Genomic DNA, 20,576 nt, shown 5'->3' with positions numbered 1-20,576 from the left:
CTTCAAAGAACTCTTTAACAGATTCTGTCCTATCACTGGTTAAGATTTCTAGTTCTGCCACTAGCTAGCTAGGTAGTTTTGAATTTGGCACTATTTGTACTGGGTTGTGGTTTTCCCATATACGTAATTCTAAAATAAATGTCAGTCTAGTCTTAGATCATCTCCAAGTTCACCTACCATTTTATGCTACTTTTTGGAAAAAAAGTATTTCACTTAACATTTAAACAGTAAACACAAACGTTCAAGGAAAAAAATAGATATAAAATGGTTTTACTTCAGCGTCTTAGATGATAATAAATAAGGTCAAATGCACACATTCAGTTCTATAGCTGTAAATCCAGGAATATGAAGAATTTTTCCCACTTTGGCTTACCTGCTTATGAGCATGATCGTAAGAATTAATATGATTGTCAAATTCCTGGTGTTTGTGATACTGCTTGTCACATAATTCACAGTAAAAGTTTGCCTTTACATCCTCCAGGGCCTTTGCTGTGGACGTCTCCTTTTCTGGAAAATCCTTTTAAAAAAGGCAAAAAATATTGGTTAGATTTCTCTCTAATAGCATAACCAGATCTTATATTATTCGAGTTGCTATTTAACTTTACTGTGACTGAAATAATACAGTGAGGCTCATTATTTTTTGGAAGTTCATGGCACTGGTGGAAGTAATTTTCAGCTCAGCCTTATCTCTAAGTTATCAATAAACATATAATGAACTATCTCAACGGAGCCCTCAGAAGAGACCAGCTGTAATCTTGTCGTTACTCATCTCTCTTCTTACCATCCATTTCCAGCTTGCGGTTCTGCTGACTCATCTAACTGGAACATTACCATTTCTCTGCCTATCCCATGACCAATCTCAAACACCACAAGGCCTCTCTAGTACAATATTTTATTGAGACCTCGATTACATTGTCTTACATAATTCACCTATGTGTCATGTATTTTAGCCTCACTGAGAGCGTCAATATTGGGGCTTGCTATTCTCTGCACATAATGCTTTTCCCACGTTGTCAAATTGGTAAGCTTGTATTCATTACCTAAATCTGGCTCTTTGCTCCCTCCGGGAAGCCTTTTCCAGGAGAAGAAAGCCTCCATTATGTTACTTATTACCCAACATATCTATGATAATTCCAACCTTGTCTCCTTCATAGACATTTCTTCTATTGATACTACCCCTGACATTTTTGTGTGCCCCAAAGGTTTATTTTCACTCAACTGAATATCCACTGCACACACTCTCCCTGGGGAGTATGTATAGCTACAGCCCTATTTATCCATCATCTCTAACTCCAGCCTTAGTTTCCTCCAAAAGCATCGGTTCCTGATAAATATCACCAAAGAGATTATCACCTATTTTTCAAGACTACTATGCTTACGATTTTGACTATGCCTTGTCTCAAACAGAGCTTTGGCCACCTCATTCCTCTGCTTAAAATTCAGTTGAATTCTCTCATTGCCTGTAGAATAATAGTAATGAATGCTTATTGTGCATAAATATGTGCCAGGTATTAGGCTAAGTATGCAAATGATTTCATTTATTCCTCACAAAAACCCTCCAAAAATAAGTTCTATTTAAATCTATATTTTACAGATGCATCACTCAACACTTAGAGAGAGCACAGACTCGTGGTTACTAAGTGGAGAGAGGATTCTAATTCAAATAACCTGTGCCTCACATCCATGGTAATAAACAACTGTACTTTACCATCTCCTGTTAAAGCCAGTCCTCTTAATATACCACACAAGCTCCTTCCTACCTCATCGGTGTCATCTTGTTTCAGTTCATGTTCCCATATTACCCTCTTTAATTCTATTACTAGACATGCCACATAATATTAAATAATCTGTTTTCATGTCTATTGCTCCCATAAACACAGTGAAGGCAGGGGCTGTTGTATTCATTTTTGTGTCCACAATGCCAACATATTGTCTAGCCCAGATAGGTGCCTATTTAATATGCATTACATAAATTAATGGAAAATGGTGGCTTCCATATTCATGCCTCCCCATTCTGCAAGTTCTCTATTATCCCAGTGCCTAAGTAAAAGAATAACTGGCATAGAGGACACTAAATAAATATGCATAAAAAATGAATGACATCTTAGCTTTATTTCTGCAAAGTGACTAACTCTCTCTAAAAAGAAATCACGCCATAAACCTAAAGCATAGGGGCATCACTGCCCAGACAAGAAAGCAAGCACAAAGAATTTAGGCAGATTCTAACAGGGTTCCGTGAAGCAATGGGTCAATTAATTAATTTAGACACAGGAAAATAATGACTTAAGCCCAAATAGAAGAGGCTAACACACATGGCAGAGGGCAGAAAGCACATGAGTACCATTAACAAACAACAAAACTAGATCAGCTATCTGGATTTCCTATCTAAGAGGGTTGAAGTAGGAATTTGGTTACATTCTAGGCTGGTGGGGCATACAAAAGCTATTGGAGAGGATGTATCCAGTGATGAGAATGTGGACTCCAATTTCAGGACAAAAACCCAGTTACTCAAAGAACTGGGGTAATGATCTGCTAGCATAGTCACTGTTGAGAATTGAGGCAGGGTTATGGTATTGAAGTAGAGCTAAATTTCTTGGTTTAGTAGGCTTATCATTGGGGGAAACCATTATTTCTCATCTAGTCATTCTCACCTTGCCCTTTCTTGGTATAATTTCAGAGACTGGTTTGGAACTAGGGACTACTTTGTGTTATCCATAATTCTTACATTATTATGACACTGAGAAAACAACCTAAAATGCCTCAGCTTTATTAACTGGGAGTGATGGTATGGCAACTGAGAATATGGGGTGAATCTGTGATTAAAATGTGTTTTCATTTAATACCAGGTTATGTAGAGTATTTTATGACAATAGCTCAATGACCAGGAGAGAAGCTTCTCCAGTGATTCTTGGTATCTCCATTTAAACATCTTTTATTTCCAAAACATCCTTTAATTATGACATTACAAGACTTTCAATGAAAAATGCTATAATTATAAGATAGTTCTACCAACATTTTAGTCACATACCACCTCCTGTGAATGTTCACATTTTACAAAGTCAGACTAAATTGCATACCCCATTTCTTGCTTCATTTTTCTTGACAGGAAATGGTGCTGATATACCTATTTCTCTTCCTTCTAAGGATTAATGACACTTCCCAGGGCATATTCTAGTCCCTTTACTAAGAGAGGAAGCCATGTGCAAGTTGGATATAAATGCCGTTAGCAAAGCATACAGAGTTCACAACCCAGTGTATCTGTCAAAGCCACAAGTAAGAACATAAACACAACAGCAGGTGACTAGGGATTAGAAATGGGGTAGTGGACACCTGAGAGTAGAAATACCAAGCAGAGGACAATAGTTGGGTAGGGCCAGAGGAATCATAGAGGAAAAGAAAAAAGATGAGTCCTTAAGAATCTTTGGCAAAACTTGCATACTGAGATTCAAGCTAGAGCTGAGTAAAAGAAGCATAACCTAAGTGGCCTGTGATATCATTCAATATAAAGTAGGCCTGTTCTCAAGTGAAATTGGACTATCTATGGAGATGGGGCTGAGCTGGTCCAGCTGTATGTCTCAGAGACTGGAGGATAAGGTCTATGACTAGTAGGAGAGGCATCATATAGTCTAAAGCTGCCAATTAGCAGAAGAGGCAAATGATGTTTAGTAATACCATGATTTGTATAAAATCAGATAATGGTCAAACAGGTGCACAGTTGCCATTGTATTATGCTGCCTCCTTCACCCAAACAACCATTGTATCCATCCATCTAAACATGCATTCATCCAACTAACCAGTAAGCATTCATACATTCAAAAATCTCTTGTTAAGCAACTTCTCAATGTCAATTTTTTATTGGGTCTTTACCTCAGAATGCTACAGTCTAGGATGGGATAATTAATGTAAAGAGGTAAACACTATAAATTGTGATAGAATAATAATCACAAGTTACTATAGAGTTTTCCTAGTTCATACTAGTTGAGAAAAATTGTTTTTTAATATTCCACAAGAAACAAAAACAAAACAGATGAACAACATACACAGAAAAAATTGTCGAGGCAGATAACAGGTGGTTACCAGAGTGGAAGTGGGGTGGAAGGAGGGCAAAATGAGTAAAGGGAGTCAATTGTACGGTGATGGATGGAAACTACTTTTGGTGGCGAACACAATGTAGTACATGTATATACAGATGTTCATTTGCTAGTTATTCAAATTTCTCTTCTCACAGTTTGCCTAGGAAGAGGAGCATTTGGAAACTTCTTTAACAGAAAAAATAATATGTGTGAAAAATAAAACTTCTTGTTAACCATTCTCAGTGATTCATTAAAAGGTTGAAAATGAATTATAAATTGGACATGACAGTTATCTTAACAAGAGTCATTTAAAAAAACATTAGGTATTGCCAGTAGGCATTTTATGTTGCAGTTCAGCAAGAATTCTGTAGTAATTAATTACATTTCATAATTAATATTTGGGGTGCAAGAAGGGAAAATGTACTTTTTCACACCAAGAATTTTACATTCATGCATATAATAGGGACGTCTGTAAAGTGGCAAGTATTCTGACTGGAATAATGCATTCAATTAGAAATATGGATGTTTGCTACCAAATTATTTTTATTGTTGTAATGATGCTTACATACTAACATCCACTGAACTCTCATTGTAAACCAGAAATCTGCCAAGCACATTATACATCTTAACTCCCTTAATCTTCACAATAACCCTATGAAGTATTATTTGTTATTATCCCATACAAAATATGGAAGGTGAGGCACAAACACATTTAGAAACTCACTCAATATTGAAGAGCAGAGACTGGATTCAGACCCAGATCTGGCTGATTTCAGTGCTATTAATGACTATGCTCATGGCTGCCCCAATTACTTAGCCTTTATCCAGATGTCACATAATTGTGAGCTGTCTCTGCTAACTTTTATGTAGATTTAGGATAAGACAGAACCCCTAGCTCCCAGAGAGAGTTATAGGACTAATTGTAATTTTAAAACTCTATCAAGCTTTTGAAGGTGAGAGATGGACACTAGGAAAATACACGGTGGTACTCCCGTTTCTATCGGTCGTGAATATGTGACATGGTTGTTAAAAAGGAAGAGAAAAAATCAATTGCTGTTCTTCATATTTCCTTGACGGTAATACCAGCTCTGAGCTTTGAGGACTGAATTTGTATTCTTTGCCTGAAAGCTCACATTTGACCTTTCAGTTACGTGTGAGACGGCTATAAGAATTCTAATGGCCTCTAACCCGTTCTATTACATTGGCCCCAAATAAAATCCTGCTTCAGAGAGTGCATTTCCCCCCATCTCCGATGATCAAGAAAACTCTTTTGGTCCCCATTGTCTTCCTGTATCTTTAGAAGGGACTGGGTGAGGGAAAACTCTTTTTAGAGGGTTTTATTTATTTACTTATTTTATTTTTGTGATAGGGAAAAAAAAATTAGTCTTTGAGACTGACTAGCTTTAATCTCAACCTTTATCTTACAGCACTTTAAACTGCCAACGTTTCAGTTATCTCAGTATAAATTAAAGAGAACAATGTGTAGCTTGCAGGATTGTTCTAAGTATAAGATAAGATCATTTTTATGGAAGCACTTAGTACAGTGCATAGTAAAAAGTAGGTACTTAACGTTTGGATAGTTTTGTGTGTGTGTGTGTGTGTGTGTGTGTGTGTGTGTGTGTGTGTGTGTATGCGTGTGTGTGTGCGTGCATGCACACATGCTACCAAGCACATGTATCGTTGTATGTATGTGATACTAAAAACAATATTTTAAAATAATGCATTTTCCCAGGAGTCTACAATGCAACTTTCATTATTGGCAAATATTTGAACAAGAGTGAGGAGCCCTTATCATCTTAAGCCCACCATCTTATATGAAAGCACAATCTCTGCTATTAAATTCAAATTTGGTTTATACAATTAGGATTTCAGATGTTTTCATCTCACAATAATTTTTAACCTTTAGACTATTAAGGAATTCCACACATAGTCAAGAAAGCATCATAGGTGCTTAGTTAACATTAATATTACTAATATTTATTTCTCTAAAGATGTGACTGTCTTCTTTTATAAAAAAAAAAACATTTTTTTTGTATTCTGTGGCATCTAGCATGATACTTGTTACTTGGAAGTATCAATAAATATTTGTTGAATAAGTGAAATCAATGAATAAAAAAGCAGAGAATGCCTTTCCCACTACATAGCCAACAGCTTGGCAGCCTTCCCTGGCAATGTGAAAGCATATCATGGGACGTTTAAACTTCTTGAAAAATCATTAAAAAGAAAAATGTAGCTTCTGAAGCCTAAGGAGCTTTCTGAAGAATTATCTTAAAGGAGGGTGGCAACTGCACACAGACTTACAATCAGAATACAGATTCTTGATTTACAATTCTCTTTCCATTTTACCATAATCTATTATTTTTCTTACAATTCATAAAGAATTGAGTATTGGTTCCCTAGATGTCAAATGGAATATGACCAAAGTTAGACATTTTTATCAATGGTCAGGTAGGAGTGATGTCAGCCACTTCCCGGAATTGAAAAAAAGCTCCCCCCCCCCCCTTATTAGTGATTCATTCAATCTGCTCAGATTAGAGGATAAATACCACCACACTGAATATATGAACCTGTCACTGGTTGGTATTTTGGGGGTCAGCTCAACATCATTTCTAATTCAAGAAGAATGACAAATTTCTGACTTACTGGCACGATGCCAGAGAGATGATTGCATTTCTGTTCATGAAGCAACAATTCAATATTTAAAGTTTGCTTATACAACTGCTTATTTTGTAGAAGTTACCAAATTGGCTGCATTTGAACTGCTATTATTTTTGAAAACACATGCATTTCTGTTAGAACCACTGTTCATAAGCATTCTACACCACCAGCTCTAGCTTCCACCTTTAGCATAAACTAATATATAGTTCTTCTACCACAAAACACTTTAGAAAGTGTATAAGGCAGTCCCAGGTGTACTCTAAGATAATCATAATAGTGGCTATTGAATTACTACTTAATTATACTTGTCTGTCATGAAAGAAAAAAGAGGCAGTTATAATTTCCAGATTGCTTATCGATCAGATACAGATGCTGCATTGCACAAATTTACGGTATGAAGGTTGTAGACTCGTTTGCAGAGTTTTTCTTTAACGGCCAATGAAACTGTAAAACACCCATAAACCAATGAGCCTTACTGAATACAATATAGCATTAGCCCATGAAGATGCAAGAAAGGACTACCATTCTCTAATAGAGAACATCCCAGGCCTCACCAGTAAAATCATGTAATATCTTTTGGTGATGGAGAAAAAGAAGGGGCATCAAAAGTATGTAAATTTACCCAGGGTCAGGAAAGTGGTTAAATCCATTAAATTGCAGTCCTTGCAAACTCCCATTAATGAATGCATGAACAGGTAAATGCAATGAGTAAAGGAATGAATACATTTGATTTCTTTCTGACTTTTTGCCTGGTTATTTATTGTGTTAAAGGGGAAAGTATTGGAAAGCCTAAAACAGGTATGCTGGTGTCAAAACTCATATATCTGTACAACTCACAGCATGAGCCTTAATATAAACTACAGACTTTAGCTAATAATAATGTATCAATATTGATTTACCATTTAACACACTAACCCACCACATTAATTCAAAATGTTAATAATAAGCAAAGTTATGTATAAGAGTTGAGAAGAATATATGGGAATTCTCTGTACTTCGTGTTCAATATTTCTATAAACCTAAAACTGCTCTTAAAAATAGTCTATGATTTAGGGGAAAAAATGTGTCAACTAAGTCACATCTTAGTTGACACTTTTGTTGAACTCAAAGAAAAACACTGCATGGTGTAAGAATAATCTAATTCATGTTACATAGCATACAGCTGAGCTGGAGCATGTCAAATGACAAATGAGGGCCCCTTTGTATGGAAAGATCTTGAGATGCTCAGTTCCTGTCTGTCATTTCCCATGAGACAGAGAGCAACCCACAGCAAACCTTGAGAAAAGGAAGAGTACTGACAGACCATACTTACAATCATTAGATCCCTTGGAAGTTCAAGGGTAAAATTTCCTTAATTGAAAGAAAAAATTTGATACGTGTTTATTGTGTGAGTATGTAAAATATGATTTAAAGATTGGTTTTCTTCCTCCAGACTGATAATACTGTCTTATTTATAAAGGTGGTAATTACTACCCAATCAATTCAGCCCACAGATATGTATAACTGTAATGAAGATAGACATCTTGCATTCACCTAAATTGAATACATTTCAATGAATACATTCATTGTACATTAGAAGGAAGTACTTTCATTAACCATTACTCCTGCTGTAACTATTTATTATACAAATGCAATTAATAGTATCTCTGACATTTCATTTTCTAATATAAAAGAAATTAATGGAAAATGCCAGGTAAGTAAGTTTTCTAGAAAGTTGCTAGTGACATCTGCTTAATTACAAACCATATTTTAAAAATTCACCATTTGTAACAACTATCAAGGGGAGAAATGGTCATGAAGAGATGATGAAGTAAACATCGCTTGGCTTTCGCTGGGGAATTGACTGCAAATATGTTCACTTCACAGATTCAGGTCACTGACAAATACCCATTCTTAAGCTGTCTGAGGTCGTTCTGGTATCAATCTGTACAGTTCTAAAGAACTGTGTTTACATTCTACAGGTGCTTAAAATGGGCCTAGAAACTCCTGAAGTGATGTACTAATGCAGTCTAAAGACAATGGCTTTGCTTTTTAAAAAAGGACAAGCGAACTACATCAATGCCAAAACTCCAAGGGAATTCTCTCTTCAATATCTGTTCTCTTCAATATCTGCTATCATGTCTGATAAAAATGTCTGCTACATTTGGTTTACTTGTTCTATAACCAGAGATGTTTAAAATTGATGGTGCTCACCAAGGCACTCCATTATTTCAAACTGTTGTTCCAGGCTTCTATTTGTTGAAATTCTAACAGATAATTTACTTTCAAACTTAGAGAAATTCAGCAATTGTGATAGTATGCTACACAGAAGCTCTATGTCTCAAATCTTGAAATATTAACTTCAATCTGAGACAATGTGTCAAAGTAAGGCCAACGTATTAAAATGGTAGTTTACTTTGAGGAAAAGGCAGTTACATGGGCTAAAAGAAATGCAATAGAGTGAGCTCATTTCAAGATCATGGAATGATGTACAAAAGCCTGTCTCTGTTGTCATATAATTTGGAAGAAATATTTGTCACTTATGTTTTGTCTATTAATTATTATTCTCATAGAAATTTGAAAAACTTCCATCAGTAACTTCAGAAATCATCAAAAGTAACTCTGTATACCGGTTTTATGGGTACGAGCTCTGACAATTAAGTTCATGAATTTGTTGCAATGATGTTGCTAAGCTTTTGTGCTATCAGAGGGATTATTCATTATGAATTTGTACCAACTGGATAAACAGTTAACCGAGTTTGCTATTTGGAAGTGCTGAAAGGCTGTATGAAAAAGTTTGACGACTTGACCTTTTCACCAATTCATGGCTCTTGCATCACGGCAATGCACCAGCTCACACGGCACTGTCTGTGAGTTTTTAGCCACTAAATAAATAACTGTATTGGAAGATGCTCCCTACTCAGCTGAACTGGCCCCCAATGACTTCTTTCTTTTACCTGAAGAAAAAGGAAATATTGAAAGGAAGACATTTTGATGACATTCAAGACATCAAAGGTAATATGATGACAGCTCTGATGAACATTCCAGAAAGAGTTCCAAAATTGCTTTGAAGGGTGGACTAGGTGCTGGCATCAGTGCATAGCTTCCCAAGAGGAGTACTTCATAGGTGACCATAGTGATATTCAGCAATGAGTTATGTAGCTCTTTTTCTAGGATGGTTTCGCGAACTTAATTGTCAGATCTTCGTACACACGATGTTTCAAAAATAAATTAATAATATTTGTCAGTTAATGTCAGAAAACCTGATTACCTGGAAACTTGGGCCTAAGTTCCCATGTGTCACTATGGCAGTACCAATAGTCCAGTGTACCCATGTTGTGGTGGACAGTCTAGAGTTGAAACAAATTTTTACAGCAACTTGAGCAGTTGGAGGATCGATACATGTCGTTAACACTAGTACCAACTCAATAAGCTATATAGCGGCGCTCTAATCTATTGTGTGTGTTTGTGTGTATATGTGCATTTGTTCCCACTGTGTATAAAGTCAGTCTAAGAGAGCCAGCTGCAATAGAACAGCAGTTATGGGCCCACTGTAAAAGAAGTGGAATAGAAAAGTTAGAACCATCATACAGGCATGTAATTGGAAGGCACCTCAGAAATTATTTTCCAAATTAAAAAAATTAATACAGTTCTTTGTTTACTCAGATTGATATAGGATGATAAGTAGCGGATCGGGATGAGAACTCACATTCTTGACTGCATCTTATGAGACCAATGGCAGAACAATTAATTCTATGAGGTATATTTCCTCATTTGGAAAAGAAGGTTGATCTAAAGGACTAGATTTTTGTGTCCCTAAAACTCAATATGTATAAAGAAATATCTGGAGACTTTAAGATGACATAAATATAGATATATAGATATAAGTATTCTCTTTCTTAAAACATAGAATCAATATCTCCTTAAAAGCATAATTAGAAAGTATGTTCATACTCTTGAAATGCCAGCAATAGAAAATTTCATTTTCAAACCATCTTCTACAGAAAGAGATAGGCTCACTCTCAGTAGAGGACCTCCTCTTCCCTTTATTCTCCTAAGCTTAAAAAAAAAAAAAAAAAAAGCACTTAGAAGTTGTCCATTGATAGATGAATAGATAAAGAAGATGTGATATAGATGATATAGATATAGACATAGATATCCAATGGCATATTACACAGTAATAAAAAAGAGTGAAATATTACCATTTGTGACAACATGGATGGACCTCAAGGGTATTATGCTAAGTGAAATAAGCCAGGCAGAGAAAGACAAGCACAGCATGGTTTCACTTATATGTGGAATCTAAAAACAAAACAAAGAAAACAGACTCATAGAAACAGAAACCACAGGGACGGTTATCGGAAGGGAGGGAGTGTGGGTATGGGTGAGAATATAGTCAATAATATTGTGATAAGTTTATTCATGGTGATAGAGGATCACTAGGATTCATGGGGTGAACATATTGTAAAGTAAAAAAGTATTAAATCATTATATTGTACACTTCAAACTAATAAAACCAATATAAAACTGTACACCAACTATACTTAAATTAAATAAAAAAAATAAAAAAAAGCAGTTAGTTTTACAAGTCCATAGATTGCTAGTTACAGATAATTACAGTGGATTAAGCACTGAATTTAGCTAGTACTGATGGCTGGCTTTAGAAAGGAAGCTTCCTTCTTTTCTGATATTGGAAGGATATCAGAAATGAAAGGGGAGAAAAAGCAAAAGATAAAAGAATTCATACCTCAGACCTTATTTAAAAACTTTTTTATGCTATCCTTGAAGAAGTTTGGTATAGGTAAGGATTTAGTCGTGTTAGGAAGGTTTGGATCAGTTAATGTGTTACTCTACTGTGCAAGATAACACACAATTCCCATTCTCAAGAGACTCTCAAACCACCTGCAGGGATAGAATTAATTCACAAATTGCAAATGACAACAGAAAGGGATATATAATCATATGACATGAACTTAAAGTGCTGTTTATTCAGAGAAGGCAAATAGCCATGCCATTGTGTAATGTGACTGTATATCTAAGCAGAATAAACTTATTAAGATAGAATTGTATAATAAGTCTAAATTAGTAGTCATGGATTTGACACTTATATATTAAAAATGAATGATACTTGAAGTGCTCTTTAATTCTGGAGTTTAAAAAGGTGCTGAGAAGGAACGAACCTACATTTTGTAGTGAGAATAAATATAAATTTTCCTTTATATACTAATAAACAAAAAGCCATATGATCTTCGTAGAGGACATAGTTCCTACTCTGTATTTCCTCTTATATTACATCTGGTTTTATTTCTGACCAGCAGCCAAGGTAGGGATTATGATCCTGACCATGTCGTTCTTAAGTATATTCCCTGTGATTAAACTCCCAGGACATCTGTCTTGGGCTTTCTGCTTCTTATGTCCGTGTCTTTATACAAAGTCTGAGTTTACTTAAATGGCCAACACATAATTAAGTGACTTTTAAACTTGATTCCTATAGAATTTTTGCCTCCATCTATTATGCCATGGAAAACCCTGACTGTCTGATGACAGGATAACTGGCTGTGGGATATAGCCACATCCACAGTTTACAGGCTACTATGAGCAGTGCTTACTCCATAGAATAGGATTCACCCCAATAGACTCTGGTGCCTGTTGAGATGGTCCTTTGGGTGTGCCCCTTATGGGGCTAATTGCGTGGTACCCTGCTGTGGTCTGACATTGACCTCCAGGTATGTTTGTTCTGGGGCCTTTTGGCAGCGGATCCATTGCAGGCCCAGATCAGCTTTTTCTGTGACTGGCTGGGGACTACCTGGTAGGAGCTACAAAGCAATCCACTGCCAGTGCTGGACCTGAAGGTGTGTGGAAGAGGCCACACTGCAGTGAGAATAGCTGCCACCAGTACCAAGCCTGGGGCAGCTGTACAAAAAGCCCAGGATATCCCCAGGCCTGCTGCTGCCTGCCGGCTCCCATAAGACTCAGCCACTGATAGAGTCTCATTTGTATGTGAGTTGGATGAGGCAGCATCTCAGGGAGTTAGCGGGGTGGGAGGAGTGTTCATCTGGTTAATGTAGATTCTGGTTTGGTGCCAGTGTTGAGTCTGAAACTACTCAGCAAAAGTCTCAGAGCACACTCAGGCCAGTTGCTATCTGCCTGGGGCCTGCAGACTCCAATTGTTTTTTAAGAAAGAGTGCAATGTGGCAGGGCTGGCTCCTTACTGAGAAAGTGCCTCAGGCATTGAGTGAGTTGGGTGAGGTGAAATCCCAGGGAGTCACCAGGGTGGAGCAAGTGGGTGGAGCAAACAGAGTTTACCAAGTCAATGCAGATTCAGATTTGGCCATGTTGGGGAGGGCTCAACACAGGAAAGATGGTGTCCACCTGCGGGATGCACAGGAGGAGGGTAATACACAGAGAAAATGGCAACTGTCTCTCCATTCCTCATCCTGAAGCCACACAACTCTGTCTCTCCTTGTATGTCTTTGATACCTCCCGAGTCACTGTTCCTCCACCAGAGGTCAGGGTGAGTGCCTACAAGTGAGTAAGTTTGTGGGCAGGCAATTTAAGAGGACATCTGGGTTTCCCGCAGCCTTCTGTCCCAGCTGGATGGGCAGAATCCAGTTTTTCACAGCCAGATGGTGTGGGGACTCCTCAGCACTAGTACTACAGACTGGTGAGCCTGGTGTGGGACTGGGGTACCTCATTTCTTCAGGGGGTGACCTCTGCAGCCAAGATATACCTCCTGATTCTTAACCATCACACACAAGTGTGGGGCTGGCTTATTCTGTGTCTCCGCCCCTCCTACCAGTTTCGATGTAGCTTCTTTATATCTGTAGTTAGAAAATTTCTGTTCAGCTAGACATCAGGTGGTTCTCCAGGTTGATTGTTCTACAATTTAGTTGTAATTTTAATGTGGTCTTGGGAGGAGGCAAGCACAGCATTTATGTATTTATGTACTCTGCCATCTTGGATCTTCAATCTCTCATGGGATATTTTTCAGGAGTCCATGTGTTTTGTAGTAAATTTAACATCACGGCTGGAGATGTTATAGACTAGGATTTAAAAGATTGGAAATAAATATTTATTAAGTTCTTACTGTGTTGGTATTGTTATGTTAGTTGCCATAGGAGCTTTATGAGACTCAGAAAGTACTGTGCCTGTACTAAAAGAATGTATAGTTAGGAAATGGAGATAAGACAAGAAGAAAATAAGGAAGCACTTTACATGTAATAAAGAGTAAGAGCATTTAGGAGGCACACAGATGGGGGCAAGGGTCTGAATCCTAGGTCAACCGCTTGCAAACTACATGAACTTCAGTGCATCACTTAACTTCTGTAAAATGAGAATGATAATGTCACTATCACAGGATGATTATAATGACTAAATAAGTTTTAATAAATGCCTAACTGTTCCAGGCACCACACAGCAGATCTGTCATTCTATCTATCCATCTATCTGTCTGTCTGTCTGTCTGTCTGTCTGTCTGTCTGTCTGTCTATCTATCTATCTATCTATCTATCTATCTATCTATCTATCTATCTATCTATCTATCTTTCTATCTATCTATCTAGAGTATAGCTCTAGATCAGACAAGATAGCCTGAAATTAGATCAAGGTTATATTTCTAATGAGTATTGATCACTCAGCAATTGAATTTGAATGAGTGTCTTCATCTGTAAAACAGGACAGTGTATGAAATGAACTCATAGGACCATTGTACTAATTATGGAAACAAATCAAATGAAATACTTGGCGTAGTACTAGGCTAATATGGCTGTTCATTTCATTACTTTTTTTTTTCTTCTGGGTTTTGTTTTGATTCACTTGTTTGTATACAGTTTAACTGCAAATACAAAAACATGCATTGGATTTGAGTGTGATATGCTGTGACAGTTAAAGACAGATATTGGGCTGATCTGAGTAGAAGTGTCGGATGGGGAATGGAGACTTGAGGGAGAATCCTTGAGGACTGCACTAAAAAAATGCTGCCTCCAATAGGGAAGTGGGAGAGAAGCCTCCTATAACTGACACACAAACACTCTAAATAAATAAAGAATGGGCCCATAAAGTCCAATAAAAAAGGATTTCTTCCCACAGAGAAGAGATGTAGTTGGCTGTACAGACTGAGAGATGTACAATGTTGATGACACTTTTTTTTCCCAGTGGGACTTTTCTTTGTGTTGCAAACTAAAGGGGGGGAAATTCAGTGCAGAAACAAGCAGAAGCGTCAGACACTTCATCATGTACTTATGAGGACATTAGTGCCCTTTATTGCTGACTCTTTTATTTCCAAACTCCCCATGGTGCCATATTATGGATAAGTTACTTGTAAGAAATAATGTTCTTTGCATTAAACATACATTTTCCTTTCTGTAAACAGGCTCTGCTTTCTACTACAGATGGTGAGGTGAGCTGGGTTCCTGACCTGACCTTTTGCTACTGTGTCTGTTGGATTTCTGCATTCGGTACTAGCACAATTCAACTGATTTTTTTTTAAAAAAGGAATTTTTTAATATTGAAAAAAGCTTTAGATTTTTTGGTCAGATTTTTACTACTTACTCTGTAAAAAAACTGTGATTTGAATGTTTATTAATTTATAACATATAGGAATCTCCTTCAGAGATTAACAACAAATAATGTTTACTCATTCTGCAAGGGCATATGTTAATTTCTATTAAATTTATGTGAAAATATTCCTTAGGTTTCATGACAAACAATCTCAAGGTCATTTTATTTGTCATTTAGTATAAAATGTGCAAATTTACAGGATTTTTTCATTAATTGCATATGATCTAATTGATTCTATAGTATGTCATTAAAAGAAGAAAAATGTATTCTTACAAATGGTATTAATATTATTGTACAGAAATAAGCACTCACTCAGGGTGACCACAAACTTGGAAGGTAGTTTGAAATGATTTTGAGCATTATACATTTTATTATTAGGTTGGTGCAAAAGTAATTACGGTTTTTGCTACTATTTTTGACATTGTAAACCACAATTACTTTTGTACCAACCTAATATTAATAACAAAATGGCAATAATAAAATTTCATGAGCTCTAACTACAAAGGTTATCTAAACTCCCACTAATCATTTTGCTTATTTAGCAAGTAAAAAGTTTTAAAATGACTCATCTGTGTATATGTCTTTGTGTGATAACATGCTTATAAAATATTCCCATTTAATCTTTGTGCCTTGAATCAACTCATCAGTTGATCAAGTTGTATTATAATTAAACATGAATTTGTAAAGGTTTAATTATCTGTTGAAGTTTGTCAATTCTTCTGCTGTCCATTTGTTAATACTTTTATGAAAACTTGGATAGTCTGAGGTCAGTGTTCTTTCATCAATCTTTAATGACCGCATATGTATGTGGAAACACACCCATAAGATATCATTATTTTAAAAAATGGTTTAGTAACATCTAAGCATTCAATGTGCTAATCAATTGAAGAACAATTTATTCAGATAGAAATGAGGTCATATTTCCTCAATATTCAAAATTAAAATATAGGAAAATTTCCACTTTCTTGTGTCTCCATTTAACTAAATTAAATTTAACTGCACTAACCTATGCATAAATTGCCTATTATAATAAGGGGGGATCAAGAACATACATTTGTTCTTAAAAGTTAAATATAAATTCCAATGAGTAACCAAGTAACAAGTATATTAAATTAAGATCTAAGATCCCTGTTTTCTCATAAGTAAAATTTCCAAAATATTTCTCCCCTTTTAATTTTTATGCAGAAGTTACAAAAAGGAGATAACATGTGAAAACTCATAATGTATGCAATACATGATTGTAATCGATAACCAATGGAATAAAAAAGGGAAAAGAAATGAAAGAGCTGTTATGCAGATATTTGTGGGAACTTGTATGGCACTAAAGGAATTCTTAAACTTGTTACAGCCAATCACCGTGAGCTTTTTGTTCTCTTTTATATTGTTTAGTTTGGGCACTAGGAATTGAAAGATATGAAGCTAAATTCTTAATTAAACAGCTTACACCCCTTACCAAAAGAGCTAATTAAATATTATTGTGTTGTTTTTTGTAACTGCAGAATAGTTTGCATTTAAAATTTTATATAAATGAAACCGTACAGTGCGTACCCTTCTGTCTGACTTTTCACTCAACATAATTATGTTGTGTATATCACTTGCTAATTTTTATTCTTAGATGGTGTTCTGTTGTGTGGCTATGTCAGAATTGTTTATCCATTTCCCCATTGATAGGCATTTTTTCTTTCCAGTGGTACTCTTATCTGAGGGAGGGGTGATAGGGGTGGAAGGAAAGAATTATAAAGGGTGGTAAATATGTGAAACTATCTTGATTGTAGTGACAATTTCATGGATGTATACATGCATATGTCAAAACTGATTAAATATGTGCAGTGTTAAAATGTTAATGATTAGTCTTTCTTATTTATTTTATCCCAATAAGAATTCCCTTTTCTCCCACTGTTGAGAAAAGATGTAGGCAAATGTTATCCTAAACATAACAGCATCAATATTTTCTTCAAATATTTAGTTATTTCTTCTTTATTCCACTCTAAAAATGAAAATTATTTTCATAATTTTGCATAAATATCACAGATAATTTTGTTGCCAGATAAAGTTTTATTCACACATTTACCTTTCCATGAGTAAGGTAGAACTTAATATGGAAAATACGCTTGGTAGATGCACTTCTAAAACTTCCAGTTCAGATTTCTTCCCTGCCACTTGGCTGTAGCATTTTAATTCTGCTCCCTACATAATGTTCTCAGGCAATTAGTTTTCTTTTTTTCCCTGTATCCTTTTTGGTCTAATGGTATATTTTATGGAGGTGGGGGAGAGTGCTTAATTAAGTTCATGATGCAAATATTACTGAATGTCAACCAGATAATTTTTCTAAAATAGAGATTTCATGATTCTTTACAGAGATTAAAATATTACTGAAGTGAAAAACAAGTGGTTCAATTGATGCAATAGTTAATTCATACCTTATAGGCATAACCTTAACAACTAATGAGTTATTCAGCATTTAGTTGAAAGCAAATTCAATAATTTGGTGCTCTATTTTTTATACTCTATCAGTATTATGAGCCGTTAATAGTATTTAGGTGATAATTTTGTGTTATAAAAGATAATTTCTGTGCCAGTGGCAGCTGAATATCATTTCTAATCAACAATTAATTATATATTAAAATTAACCACTCACTTGCATATTTTATAGATTGAAAATTAAATTATTGATAAATGTTCATATTAAAATTTTTGTGAAATACATATGATAATTTAGTACTTAAAAGAAACATTTTACATGTTTTGTGTACATTTTATTTGTTAGTCTTGAAAACTGATTCTATTTAGGTTATTTTATTTTTCTTTTTTCTGTGTTTAGCAAACATTTATCTTACCTAAATTTGACATAATTTTAAAAAGTCATTCATATGAAGAAAATGCAATAAATGGTGTGTGAGTTCTGTTTTGAGGTCGGAGCCCAGGGAGACCTCAGGTTTATACCTAGCTTTACTACCATCTGGGTGTGTATGACTTCCCTCATTTTCAGGTTTCTGATCTCTAAAAGAAGGGTTTGGTTAAATAGACACATTTCTTTTGAAATTTGCCTTTAAGTTTTGTCTTTTGGGAATAGGGCTTCTTAAATATTGAAGTGTATGTTTGAGGAGAAAAATGGTCACTAATAGAATATTTCTGACAATATTGTCAGAAGGAAAGAGTTTGAGGGAGAGGAGGCTGAATTTTTTCAGGCTTGCTGATTTCCACAATGATTTATTCATTGATAGAATAGATGAATACACATTCTTTTCTACAACTCTTTGCCACTGTAGACAAAGCCCAAGGCACAAGAAGACATTACACTAAATATGACCTGTCACAATTTCCTAAGATTTAATAATAATCAAAATCTTCCAAATACCTTGAATCTAATTATTTGTGCCACAATGGAAGACATCTGATTGTACAAGTATAGTTTAAATGTGTGACACACACTAATTTAGCCTATTTTTCACTTTGTTTTTATTTGTTATCAGTTAATTTATTTGGGGCTCTCATAGTTTCTACTCAGTTAAGATAAATGACTAATAAAAATTAACATAATAGTTTTTATTGTTATACTTCCACAATTGCAATCCACTAGTGAGAAAGACTATGCTAGATTGAAATTTGCAAAGTGAAAAGTATTACTTTGCAGTTAAATGAGATTGTATGTCAGAAAACAAAAGGAAAGATTTGGAAATTGAGAATGTCAATCCTAAACGCTAAGAGCTAAAGTTAGTTCCTTAACAGTGGTGGTGAATGCAGTGATTGGAGGAGATATGTCTCTGGATTTCAAATGGAGCCTCACACAGCTACATTCCAAGTCTACAATTAAGGATTAAGCCAATATCCACTATAATTAAAGGACCCTGATATTTGTGGTCTTGCATATAAAATGCTGAGAGTAACTTTGGAAATACATTTCAAGACAGTCACTAAAGTTGACAGAATCTATCCAATCTTGATGGAAATGTTTAGATTAGAAAGGCAGGGACTAGAGAAGTTGGCTTGTCCATCAAGGTCCTGAAAATAATTGTTTCCCTGGAGATTATATTGCAAAGGGCTCTTACTATTTTCAAAGTGAGCAAAAGAAAAGTGATTTTCTCGGTTGCCAAAAAATGTGTTTCTAAATGCAACACAACTAGTAAGCCATATCACTCAAGAATCATGCAGAAGAACAAATATATTGTTTTATTTTTATAAACATATTTTTAATTAAAAAACAATATTATATGGGGGGGTATTTATTTCACAATCAGATGGCTGACATAGAGCTTAATGGGAACTATTGCTCAGATTAGAACAAAGTTGTTGGCCCTTTTGTGTACAAAAGAAGAGTTGCAGTAGGGATGTAACCTTTAAAAAGAATACAAATAGAGAGAAATTTAACTCTGGAAGTGTTTATTTTTAGGTGTTTGGTTTTATACATTTGGGTACATGACAGGAATAGCTTTACTTCTTTCTGTTTTAACTTTTTTTACCCCAAATTTTGGGGGTAGTTCTTATAAAATAGTATCCTACAAATCTTACTATGTCAAACAAGCAAATAATTTTTCTATACAAAAATAAAAATGCCATTATTTATAGTGACAAATCTTATTAACTGACAAACTAACTTTTAGGTAGCACAAAGTAAACTAGCTGATAAAAAGTTTATCTATTTTTTTTTTTTACAGGAATTAGTACTTTAACTGTACTGTGTATAATACTATGTCTAAGATAGTCCCATTTGTGGCAGAGGTAATTTGTTTTATAAATAACTATATCTTCTTTATATGTGTAATGGTGTTTGTATAATTTTTTTATTTATAAAAATTATTTATCACTATTTTGATGGACAATATATGTATATTCTATTGATTGTTAATTTTCCACATTTTCTTTTTAACAATTAACTTTTCATTGTATTAGTGCAAAGTTCAAATGGTCAGTTTAACATATCAATATATCTGTGTAGGCACAGTAAATTCTAATGTAATGATAGAATTGTTTCATATGCCTTCCATACATTTGAATGTAAAAAGGCTTTTAAAGCACTAACTTAATCATGATCAAAAATCAAAATTTTTTGGCCATATTTTCTGAGATAGTGCTAATATCAAATATCCCATTTGGCTGTCCCTAGGACAACAAATTTTACATTTGGAATATATGTTAACTATAATATTGGTATTAAGTAGGCATCTAATACATAATTTGTGCATTGTCTCAAATGTGATTTTCTAGAGCAACTTGAAAATTAGCCTCTGGATATGGTAATGATGGGTATAGTAGCTTTCATACAGAAGAAAAGCAGAGTCATAAAGCTACAGAACTCAATGATGAAAA

General features: G+C 35.1%; 1 protein-coding gene across 1 annotated transcript in view; it reads right to left on the bottom strand.

Annotated features, from left to right (window-relative positions):
• Window positions 1–20,576, bottom strand: part of ZNF804B (zinc finger protein 804B) — a 447,541-nt gene that overhangs the window by 98,777 nt on the left and 328,188 nt on the right. Inside the window, exon 2 of the mRNA XM_019716413.2 lies at window positions 374–517. Within this exon, the coding sequence (XP_019571972.2) occupies window positions 374–517 (144 nt within the window). The remainder of the gene's footprint in view (window positions 1–373; window positions 518–20,576) is intronic.

Source organism: Rhinolophus sinicus, linkage group LG09, assembly GCF_036562045.2.
Source record: "Rhinolophus sinicus isolate RSC01 linkage group LG09, ASM3656204v1, whole genome shotgun sequence".
In the NCBI taxonomy this organism is placed as follows: Eukaryota; Metazoa; Chordata; class Mammalia; order Chiroptera; family Rhinolophidae; genus Rhinolophus; species Rhinolophus sinicus.
The sequence above is the reverse complement of the archived record's forward strand: the minus strand, read 5'-3'. Positions and strand labels throughout refer to the sequence as shown.